The following is a 12,535-nucleotide window of genomic DNA, read 5'->3' as shown; positions in this document are numbered from 1 at the left end:
TTAGAGGTCTTTGCTTACATTGAATGAAAGGGTCTCAGCTTTGTTTCATTCTTCTCTATTGCTCTTCACTATCTTTTCCCTCCACATTCATAAACCAGTATAAATTGTTCACAAGATATTTGCACACAAGGCTTTCTAGCAAAAAGGGTCCAAATTTAGTATCATGTACATCTTATTTTAACCCCGAGATTAAGCAAGTCATTATTGAAATATTTCAGGTTCCCTTGTAAATATATTTTACATGTATTTTTATATTTAGGGTGAATGCTTAAGAATTAAATAACCAAACACAAATACTGTGAAATCTCAGGTTAAAATGACAACTGTTCCAAAGAATTTGACTTTGGGAGTCCTAATTTCAAAATACTAGACTATGCATCAAATAGAAATTGTGGATGTTTCTTTCAGTATACGTTTTTATATAATGTATAATATATTTGGCTGTCAATCATTTTTTAATGGTAGATCCTTTGGTGGTTTGCAGAATTCATGCACTGCTATTTTCCTTATTTTCCATAAAAAGGAGGGAAAGTAAATTAATATTCATTGAGATTACACAAAGTGCAAAGCACCAAACACATTAGATTTGTTATATTCCTTAGTCCTTACAACAAACCTATGAAATAAGGTAGGCATTATTATTTCACATTTATAGATGATGGAAGGAAAGCTCAACGAAACTAACATACCCAAGCCTAAGCAACCAGAAAATGCAAAACCTGCTTTCAAATCCAAGTTTATTTAACTCTCAACCAAGTTCAAGCTTTTCTTATGATGCATGCAGATCTCCCTTGAAATATGTGAGAATCTATATTTGAACCAAATGTGAAGAGGTACATGAAAAAACACACCTGTTTCATCACTGCTTCCAAAACTGTGTATGGCAGTGAGGTTGTTTGTAAATTGTACTGATTCTGCTACTGAAAGCAGGTAGGTTTGTTTAAAATGTATTTAGAACAATATTTTTGAATGTGTATAAATATAAATAGAGAAAGGAATGATATGCAAAAGTCAAAGAATGTTACCCTCTCTGACTTTGGCCAGATAATTAGGTAATGCACGTTAGGTCCTGAATAAGTTCGAGGCCCAGGCATTAGTTTCACCCTGCAAATAACAAGGAAGACAGAGGCGAGGCAACTAACCTCCCATGGAGATGTCTGTAAAAGGAGAGTTGGACTAAGTAGCTATGCATCCCTTGAGTGCTATTCTTTCTTTCTTAAATACATTCACTTAGTAGTCTGTGCTTCAGTACTTTCAAATATAATTTATAGCGATTCGCAAAAATAATTGTAACATAATTGGGGAAGAAAGTCAAATGAAATTTTTTAAAAAGGGAAAAAATTCAAGTTGCTGAAATGCAATAAAATTCCTGAATCTTGGCTCCCTAAGGATGGAAAATAAGGAAAGCCAATCTGTTGCATAACTCATATGACATAAGAAGAAAAGATCTGACTGGGTGCGGTGGCTCACGCCTGTAATCCCAGCACTTTGGGAGGCCGAGGTGGGCAGATCAGAGGTCAGGAGATGGAGACCATCCTGGCTAACATAGTGAAACCCCATCTCTACTAAAAGCAAAAATAAAAAAAAATAGCCAGGCGTGGTGGCAGGCGCCCGTAGTCCCAGCTACTCGGGAGGCTGAGATAGGAAAATGGAGTGAACAGTGAACCCAGGAGGCAGAGCTTGCAGTCACCCAAGATGTCACCACTGGACTCCAGCCTAGGCAACCCAGCAAGACTCAGTCTCAAAAAAAAAGAAGAAGAAAAGATCTACTAAATCTTTAGAAGAGGATCTATGAATTTAAGCTTCGTAATTAAGGAAGTGTAGGGAATTCATGTTAGAGGGATGTTAATGTGGACAGACTGAAACTGGTAGGCTTTGATATGCATAATACATGATGTTCTGCAGAAAGAGCTTTTAATTCATAGGCCACAAAAATCCTTTTTTGCAAGTTAAATGTAATTTTTAAAACAAAGGGTTATTTGAAAATACTTTTAACAAGCATTGGCTGGAGTTTTATGAAAAAGTTATTCTTTTTTTAAAGGGAGAAATAAACCCCCTAGTTGAGGGGATTTATTTGTTTGAGACTGACTTTCAAACAAGGAGTGCAGAGTCCGGGGGTTCCAGGTGACGCCTCAGGGGCCAAGTTATCCTGCCTCTATCTCTTAGCAGGGCAACTCCTCCTTTATATGGTTTCTGTATTCTTTTATGCAAGATTATTTGTGGACAAGAAGTAACTCCACTGATTTAAAAATAATAATGAAACTTTTGCCCCAGTTGAGCTCCTGGATTTTCACATTGCACAACCATACTTGGCCTGCATAAGGCAAGCTTCGGGAAATACCGAGTCAGATTCTCTCACATTGCCCTTCCCTGGTCTGATTCTTTGAGCAGGTGAAAGAATAATATGCCTTAAGTAAAAGAAAATGTGCTTTAAAGATCACTTCATTATTTCCCCACATAAGTTTCTGGTCTATGATTTAGTGTTCATACTGAACTTGTCCATAAAGCAGGGGGGTATCCTGGTACACAGAGCAGAATGTCCCTGCTCCTGCTTGATCATTTATTGATTGTTTGGTGCTATATTCTGTGAATGTTGTCAAAATAAAAAAAAAAAAAACACAGTTATCACCATTAAAATTTGACTATATAAAATAATAAACACATTTTCTAGCATGTATCAATATTGTCCTCTGGATTCAACTTGAGTTTAGTAATTCTTGGGTAGAAGAGCCTCTTTAAGGTGCCGTCTGGCCTCTGCCTACTATGCCAAACCAAAAGTGATGAAATTAGTAATAGTAATAATAAAAACAAAAAGCTTACACACATAGGATAGTCACTATAACATTGCAGTCTTTCATGTAGCTGCAAGGTGGTTTTGGTCCTTCCAAGAATGACAATCGTTTGAAGTTGGCTGTAGGAAAGTTTTTTTTAACATGCTTTTATATGGGATTATCATTTTACAGATAAAAAAGAACTGAGAGAATAAATGCCATCTTCAAGGTGACATAATTAGTTGATGACAGACTAGGGACAAAATCCAGTTTTCTTTACCACTAACTCCCATAACTACAAATTATAACATGAAATTTCCTTTATTCTGAGACTAATATTTAAAGAAATCTAAGAATCATGTTGATGCGAAAATGGAAGTAAAAGTCATTAGCAAATGTGGTTACTAACAGGGCCAAAAATCTACCATCTTTTGAGTATATCTCTCTTTCCCTATCCCTCTCACACACACACTCCCACATACACACATACACATACTAACGCACACTTTCCTCTTTCTATACCATGCCTCAAGTTAGGGTTAACTCCAACCCTTCTTAGAAGTTAATCTTAGAGACACCTTGAATTTATCGATGGGTAGATTGTGGAAGAACACTCAACTTAAACTGAATCAGGGAAAACTGAAATGTTTATTGCTTCTACTTCCATCTGTTATCAATAAGTTTTAGCTACAGGGTCATCAGCAGACCCAGTGAAAATCACCAGGCACAAAACAGTTAGACCATAGATTAGGTCAAGCTCTGTTGTAAAGCACTGACAGACTTATTAAACTCAGACTCAGATTTTGGTGTGACTTGAGAAATTCATTCTAGATCAGCACTGTCTAATGAACAGAGAATAATGTTTTAAAAGTGTGTTAGGGCTGGGCGCACAGTGGTCCATGCCTGTTATTCCAGCACACTGGGAGGCGAAGGCTGGCAGACTGCTTGAGGTCAGGAGTTTGAGACCAGACTGGCCTCGAAACTCCATCTCTATTAAAGTACAAAAATTAGCTGGGCACAGTAGTGGGTGCCTGTAATCCCAGCTGCCTGGGAGGCTGAGGCAGGAGAATCACTTGAACCGTGGAGGCAGAGGTTGCAGTGAGCCAAGATTGCACCACTGCACTCTAGCCTGAGCAACAGAGTGAAACTCTGTCTTAAAAATAATAAAAAAAAAAGTTTGTTAGACTGAGAGTCTAGAGACCTAGGCTTCTTAATTTAGCAGCTGTGACGATGGAGACATCATCTAATGTCTTTGCACTTCATGTTTCTTCTTTGTAGATGATGATTGAAATTGTACACTTCTCTTGTCCCTCCTAGTTCTAAAATTCTTTAATATAACATTAGCCTGTAAAGCTGAATTCTGACCTGGTCTGGTGAAATATTAACTGTGGGCATTCAGCCCCATTGTACCTCTTACACGACTTGCAGATCATTTTCTGTGGAAAACACAGTCTCACTCTGTCACCCAGGCTGGAGTGCAGTGGCGAGATCTCGGCTCACTGCAACCTCCGCCTCCTGGGTTGAAGCGATTCTCCTGCCTCAGCCTCCTGAGTAACTGGGATTACAGGTGCATGTCACTGCACCCAGCTCCTTTTTTTTTTTTTTTTTTTTTTAGTAGAGATAGAATTTCACCCTGTTTGCCAGGCTGGTCTCAAATTCCTGACCTTGTGATGCTCCCGTCTTGACTTCCCAAAATGCTGGGATTACAGGCATGAGCCACCGCACCTGCCAGCTATAGACTTTCTTAAAAGTCTTTAAAATATTGTCCACAGTGTTAGTCGACTTGGGCTGTTACAACAGGATACCATAGATTGGATGGCTTAAACAACAGAATTTTTTTTTTTCCCACCTCAGTTTTTTGAAGACTTGGAAGTCAAAGTTCAAAGTGTGAGCAGATTTGGCTCTTGGCGAGGGCCTTCTTTCTGGCTGGTAGGCAGCTGCCTTCTCTTTGAATCCTCACATGGCAGAGGGGAAGCTCTGGTGTTTCTTCCTCTTCTTATGAGGGCCCTAATTCCATCATGCGGCTCCACCCTTATCTAAACCTAATTATATCTCAAAGGTCCCACCTTCTCATACCATCACATTGGAGGTTAGAAATTCAACATAGTGAATTTTGAAGGACACACACATTCAGTCTATAGTGCATTAATGCAGGGAGATAGACGTTGGCACAATTGATACACGGTTTGATATCCCCCGAAGAAAAGGAAATCCTGAAAAGTCATTAACAGCTTGAAGTCACCATAATTTTGCCATTAAAAAATATGGCAAGAGGATAAACTCTCAAATTCAAAATTTCAGCAGTTAAACCATCTTTCTTTAACAAGTTTGTGTATGTTGAATTTTGTGAGAAAGTGAAATTCTAAAAGAACTGTAAAGATCAGCTGGAAACTCTCCTCACTTTATGGATGGGAATGCTGAGAGCACCAGAAGTTGAGTTTGTTAGCAAATTGCTGATTATGGGTGGAGACAGGTCCTAAAATGATGTTCCTTCTTCTGTTTCATATCTTTAGGAGCAGTCATTTCAGCATCCCTAGGTAGACATTGTATTACTTAGAGATTTGCTTCCACCAGGACTTATCCAGAAGATGTGTAGGATTTGCAAGCAGTGTGATCATTCTGTAGGGTGAGCTGGGAATCACCACAAAGAGCATCTTTCCCACCTCCTTTGTTCTGATATGGGGAAAGTGAGAAGTTAAGTTGTTAGCCAAAGAGTCTCATAACTAAGAGGCTGAACGATGCAGGGAAAAGCATGCAGGCTTTGCGGAGGTCAGGCCAAGGATGAAACTTGGTTCTACCACTTTTTAGCTGTGTGACTTGGGGACAAGTAGTTTTAGCTTTATAGGCCTTCAGTTTCACATCTGTAGATTAGTAATGTAAAGGTGAAACCAGACAGCAGACAAAGTGCCTGCTACATATTAAGCACTACCCAACCCCCAACTTCTTTATGAGTAGCAAATCATGATCTAGCAACCGCAATTCTTAACTCCCTAGTCTAGTGCACTTTCCATTACACTTCATGTTGCATGGGTAACATTGTTTTGAAGTGAGACTATTAAGTGCCTTTTTAAAAACCTTATCTTCCAAAATCAATCTGTTCACAATTTTAATAATTCATGAAAGGAGCTAGAATTTGGCCCACAGAGAATTTTATGAACCAGAGGGTTATTTTTAATTGGATTTTGTGCCTGTTGTTATGGAAATAGTTGTTGCATAGATTAAGCATTATGACTTTACTGCAAGATCAAGCCCAGGATGGGGTATAACGATGATATCACCCTTATGTATGCTTCCTTTCCTTGACAAAATATATTTAAAAATGAAAAGAATAGAAGTGAAGCTGCTTCAAAAGCACATATTTCTAACAAAAAAAATCCCCTATAAAAATAGCTGTAAAATGATATGTTCTCTTTTCAAGGATCAAAATGAAAGATGACCCTTACTGCCAGCAGGATGCTAAGATACTGCAGAGTTATTAAACACTTCTTTCTTCACTATTGAATTTAGAAAGAGATTTTTTTTTTTTTTTTTCCCATCCTGGAACTTGCTTTCAACATTTGATCTCAAAGTATTTTGCATTTGTTCGAGTAGCAGACTTTCTCTAGTTATTTAGCCATCAATCTCTTAAAACTGTTATATCTAGAATAGTTTTAAATTCATGTGTCTGGATTTGTAATTTAATTTCTCTAAAGAAACAAAAAGATGTAAATAACTGAGGCAGTTCATCCTGTAAAATTTACCTCATATCACTGGCTCATTTCTAACCTGAGATATACCAGCCAAGGATACAACACTTGAATTATTAGTAGCACCATAAGAGAGAAATCAATAGGCTGGTGGATAAGCTATAGTTCTGAAAGCAAACAATGATCTCATATGGATGGAAAACTCAGGTTTTCTTCCACTCAGTTCTCTCTCTCTTACTCGATCTCTCTCGCTCTCCTTTTACTTTTCTTCTTCTCCTTGGCCTGTATCTTTACTTTCTCATATACCCTCCTGTGATCCTTGGGCATTAATTGGTTTTGCTGGCAGAATTTGGTTAAACAAATTGTGAGCTCCAATCCTGATTCTCAATCCATTGAAAGCCATGAAACTCAATGATATAATCCCCTTCATTATTTTAATGTACCACCATGTTTCCATACTTAAAAAAAAAAAAAAAAAAAAAACACCAGGGAAAAAAATAATTACCAAACAATGTATCTTTAATGTTATTTTTTTCTCAATGACTCATGTCAAATTAGTAGAAATACTTATTTTTTAAATAAAAATATCCAGTTATATTGGAAGCATTTTCCTTTGCTTTTTTTTTTTTTTTTTTTTTTTTTTGAGGTGAGGGATATAGTCTAACTTAATTATTTCAATAATTTCTACCAAACAGCTTTCTGAAATTATATGTCTCTGCTGAGTCCATTTAAATTTCATTTGCATAGGTTTATATAGATTCACTAGCAGTTACTTTCCCAGTTATACTTCTTGCCCACTCACTGCCCACTGGTAATCCCTTGTCCTCTACTGCTGGTTAACATCACTACTTTTCCTTCATGCTCAACAGTTGGCCCGTTATTGACTGTGCCTATTTTTTTTTTCTTTCCTTTCTTTCGGTCCACGTATTGTGAGTCAATACATATACCTACACTTGCCAGAAGTGCCTCCACCACACACAGAGAGATTTGCGACATACAGGTCAATTAGTTGTAAGGTTTATTTCTATGTATTTTTTAGACTCAACATTCCATACATTTAGGAGGCTAAAGAACCTAAGAACTTGTTGAGCACTGTACTGTAGGTACCAGGTATAAGAGCAGAATAGCAGCTATCACACAAGATAGTACCTTCTCCCAGTGTCTACTGGAAGACTTACTTCACTGAAAACGATTAGCTTATGAGCTGCAGTCAGATATCTTCTAGAACTCAGAGGTTACGTGATGGCTAGACACTTTGTTAGCAGGAAAATGGTAACTAAAAATCAGAGAAATTATTTTTAAAATCTATGTTTAAATTTGGGTGGGTTCCCAGTTCTATATTGACTGTGCCTATTTATGACAGCAGGTTAATTTACTTGTTATAGATCAATGCGTAGGGTTAAAGATTCTTAAATGGTCACACCTGAATGTTTGTAAACTTGTCATTTTCCTTGCTTGCTATGACTCTAATGGGCTTGAAAATTGGTCCAGCCCACCTCTCTTCTCTCTCTCCTTTCTCTCCCTCCTCTCTCTCTTTCTTCCTCTCTTCTCTCTCTCTACCCTGTCCCTCACCTTCCCCGCTTCTTTGTCTCTTTCTCTCACTCTCTGTGAGGTTCATTTGCTTGACTGATTCTGAGTGTCCATAATGACTGTTTGGCATATTCTACAGGCAAAGGTCCCGAGACTCTTTTTGCCGGCTATAACCTCAATGATAACGAGTGGCACACAGTGCGTGTAGTTCGGCGTGGAAAAAGTTTAAAGTTAACGGTGGATGACCAACAGGCCATGACAGGTAAGCACCCCTGTCTCCATTGCCTTTTCCTATGCTAACACTTTTGACTCTCATTTCTTGCAGGTGACTTTGCACACCAAGGCTGGTACACAACTTGAAGGTTATACACACAATCCATTTTTATTTGATTTTTTCTAGTAACAATTTTATGAAATAAGCAGTCTGTTAAGTGTTTTTTTCCTCAGAAATGACACGTTATATGTCATATTATTGGCCCTTTAATAGTGCAAGAAGAATTTATAATATATTTTATTTTTGTGGCCTGATAAATATCTTAGTGCCTCATCAAATATCACAGTCATGTTTAGATGCCAATTTCTGTTGTTTTTTGTTTTGTATATGTTTTGGTCAAGAACAACTGCAAGTTTTATCTTTTAACTTCTAGGTAAGTTGATAGATACACTGGCATACTGTCAGATGAAATGCTTTTTCATTTTAAGCTATGATAGATTATTTTTGGCCATTTATCTTAGTTGGTTAAATTCTAATATTGAGGATGTCAAGTTCAACCCCCATTTTTAGATTCCTAATGTGAGCTGTATGCAGATCCACCCTAGAAACACAGGAAAGCCACAAGGAAGACAAATCCTTGTGCCTTTATTTACTTTGAAAACAACTCCAAGCACATGACCCACTGGGATATTAGCTTCTTTTTCTTTTTTCAGAGAACATAGCCGTGTTAATTATTCTAGTAAAAAGCACAAAATGGTCCTTGTACAGTGGATATATGTCTGTTCATTCAATTTGAAGGAGGTCCCCATGCCCAGAGAACAGTCAACTGTATCAGTGTGGAGATATGACCTATAGGATTTTAAACTTTTGAAAGAATCATTCCTTAGGGAAGGAAGGTAAAAAATTGTGCAAGGCAGAAGAATATCAGCTGAAGTTCGATTAGTTTTGGTCTAGGATAGTTGTTTGAAGAGGAATGGATTGTTTTTTAGATCAGCATCGATAGTTTGGACAACCGGGTTTTCTCAAAAGACATGGAAATGAGCATTAGGATCTAAGGTCACATGTAAGAGTTGGGAAGAGGCAACTGCCAACAGCAAGATCATGCCAGAACTACAAAAGAACATTTTAAAGTCTCTGAGTGCCTCCCAAATATTACACAATCTTATGAAGTAGATAGGGCACACATATCCCCATTCTGTAGATGAGGTAAGTGGTACTTGAAGAGGATAAGTGAATTATGTTTTATTGGAGTGTGTTATGAGATCTGAGGAGAGAACCTATGTTTGTTGTTTTGTGTTTTTTGGTTGGTTGGTTTTTGACTTACAGTCCATTGCTTTATATTCGTCAATATCCTAGTAAGTGTATGGCTCTGTAGAAAGTATTTTCTTAGACAATGCATGTTATTATAAGGAAAATACACACATACATATAAAACACAGATTATTATAGAGTATGATATGTTACATAGAGTAATGGATGAACTACTGAATGGTTCACGTGAGTACTTTATGGTCTTGGAATTCAGAAGAGAAGTTGAGGAACTTGGTTTCAGGTATTGTGTAAAGCAATTGATAATACTTGATCTAGGCTTTAAAGAAAGGATAATGCAGGAGAGAATTCCACACAAGAAAGAATGATGCTGATGGGGCTAGAGTAATGTTCAGGGAACTAAGAAGCTTTATTTTGCTTCTTGCAAGCATATGGCGGTGGGCATGGCTAGAATGGCCTTTTGAGGCCAATGAGTTGATGGTCTAGACGAAGGAGTTCATGTTTCATAGACTTTCAGGAAATTGGAAGTCACTGCATTTAAACTGAAGAGTAAGTGGAGAAAATATGTTTTGAGTGAAATTAATTATGTGGTAATGTTTTAGATGGTCCAGGATGTAAAGTAATAAGTCCTGTACTGCAGTGGATGTACCAGGAATGAAAACCAAAGAATGGTGAAAAATATTTTTTAAGAAATTTATTTTAGAAAGTTATTTCAAAATAATTTCAAATTTATAAAAAGTTCCAAAAATAATACAAAGAATACCCTTATATCTTTACTATTGTGAACATTTAAGCCAACTTGTTTTGACATTTGTGCTCTTTCACTGTCTCTTCTCTCTCTCTTTCTTACTTTTCTCTTAGCCAGTTGAGGGTAAGTTACATACACAATGTCCCTTTAACCTGAAATACTTCAGCATGTATTTTTTTTTTCCTTTTAAATAGGAATATCCCCTTATTTAAAAAAATAAAAGCCACTGACTTCAGTAAACTTTGCATAGATACAATTTATTTTTCTAATCTGTCATCTATATTCCAGCTTTGTCAGTTGATTCAATGTTATTAATATGCTATAAGCGTTTTTCCCCTCCAGCACAGTGTGCAGTGTAGGGCCAGCTTTTTTTTTTTTTTTTTTTTTTTTTAAAGTTGTCAGGTTTCTTTAGTCTCCTTTAATCCAGAACATTTCCATGAACTTTCTTTGTTTTTCATTACATTAACATTGTTGAAGTGTATAATCTCTTCCTGCTTTGTATTAATATAAAGTCACTCAGTTTATGTTTATCTGATGTCCCCTCATGATTGAATGTGTATTTTACATTATTGGATGAAATACTGCATTGCTCTTGGTATGTCCTCTGTACAGTATCCCATCTGGAGCACATGCTGCCCATGTCTTTGGTGATTTGATTTGACCACTCCGTCAACCTGTTGTCCATTTTCTCCATTTTATAATTACCACGTTTTCTCCCTTTCAACTAGTAAACTGTCTATGGGGAGATATTAAGACCATGCAAATATCTGGTACCTCATGACAATTTTGCCCTAGATTTAGTATCCATTGAAGAGTTTTACTTGATTCAGTCTTTGCACTTAGAGTTACAAAAATTGATTATTTTCAAACTCCAGCACTCCTTCCACATTTACAGCCAATGCTTAGTATTCTGCTGCAAGCAAGGACTCTTCCTTCTCTCTCCCTTCTTTCTTTCTTTTTTTTCAATTGTTCTTTCCTTTCATTTCTCTTTTTCTCTTGCTTCCTCCTTTCCTTTTTTCCTTATTGTTGTAGACCCACTATTGCTATGTTTTTATAATACTTCATAATTACTCTATCTTATGATTTTGGTGCCCAAATTTTTTTCAGTTTTTGCCAGTGTGAATTTCATTAAGTTGGCCTCTATGATCTCATGACATGCCTTCATTTTTTTTTTGGATTTTCTTATTTTTTTTTTTCTTTTCTTTTCTTTTTTTTTTTTCTTTTTTTTGATATGGAGTCTCGTTCTGTTGCCCAGGCTGGAGTACAGTGGAGTGATCTTCTCAGCTCACTGCAGCCTCTGCCTCCCACATTCAAGTGATTCTGCTGTCTCATCCTCCCAAGTAGCTGGGATTACAGGCGTGTGCTACCATGCCCAGCTAATTTTTGTAGAGATGAGGTTTCACCATGTTGGCCAGACTGGTCTTAAATTCTTGACCTCAGGTGATCCACCCATATCGGCCTCCCAAAGTGCTGGGATTACAGGCATGAGCCACCATGCCTGGCCCTTTTCTTACTTCTTGGAATAACAGGATATTGCAGTTACAACTTTTATCTACTATACTTCGCCCCTAAAATTAGCCATTTAATTACCATTTAGTGAGGAATAATACAGATCAAGATGTGGGTGGTAGGTGTTCTCAGTGCTACTGGGGTATCTTTGCTACTTAACCCCTTCAGCAGACAGATAGGAAATGTATTCAAGTATATATACTGACACCCAAACATACATGTAAAGGTATGTACACACAGACATATACATTATATGTACATATAAATATACACATAGACACATTTTATAAAGTGTGAGTTTACACTGTTACCTTCATACCCACAGCATTGTTTCTTTATTTTTCCCATTCCATACTTACATGTGTTTTCGTCCGAGATGAGAATCCTGGCCCCCAGTAATGTCATTTATTCATTTGCTTAATCCAATAATGCATCTAAAATAGTTTCAAAATTGCTTAGCCCATACCACTACAGTCAATAAACCAATTAACAAGTCAGGATTAGTTTATGACTATTTGTCTCATTTCTTCCTAAGACTTAACATCGAATGCTGAGTTATCTTTTAAATAGCTTGGGTACATTGTTTATTTTTTCCTTTCTTCCTTCCTTCCTTCCTTCCTTCCTTCCTTCCTTCCTTCCTTCCTTCCTTCTTTCCTTCTTTCCTTCCTTCCTTTCTTCCTTCCTTTTTGTCAGAGATCTTATGAAAGCCAACAATTCATAAGAATGATTCAGCCTTGATTTACATAGTACATAAAAGGCTTCCAAATGTGGCAATGAAAGCTTTAGATTGAGATTTCTTTCAAATATC

At 37.0% G+C, this 12,535-nt stretch overlaps 1 protein-coding gene across 17 annotated transcripts in view; it reads left to right on the top strand.

Annotated features, from left to right (window-relative positions):
• NRXN1 (neurexin 1) overlaps positions 1-12,535 on the top strand; it is a 1,127,593-nt gene that overhangs the window by 520,769 nt on the left and 594,289 nt on the right. For all 17 annotated transcript variants that reach the window (XM_023223864.3, XM_023223881.2, XM_023223880.2 and 14 more), the window contains one exon: positions 8,127-8,249. In XM_023223864.3, the coding sequence (XP_023079632.1) occupies positions 8,127-8,249 (123 nt within the window). The remainder of the gene's footprint in view (positions 1-8,126; positions 8,250-12,535) is intronic.

Source organism: Piliocolobus tephrosceles, chromosome 15, assembly GCF_002776525.5.
Source record: "Piliocolobus tephrosceles isolate RC106 chromosome 15, ASM277652v3, whole genome shotgun sequence".
Classification (NCBI taxonomy): domain Eukaryota; kingdom Metazoa; phylum Chordata; class Mammalia; order Primates; family Cercopithecidae; genus Piliocolobus; species Piliocolobus tephrosceles.
The sequence above is the reverse complement of the archived record's forward strand: the minus strand, read 5'-3'. Positions and strand labels throughout refer to the sequence as shown.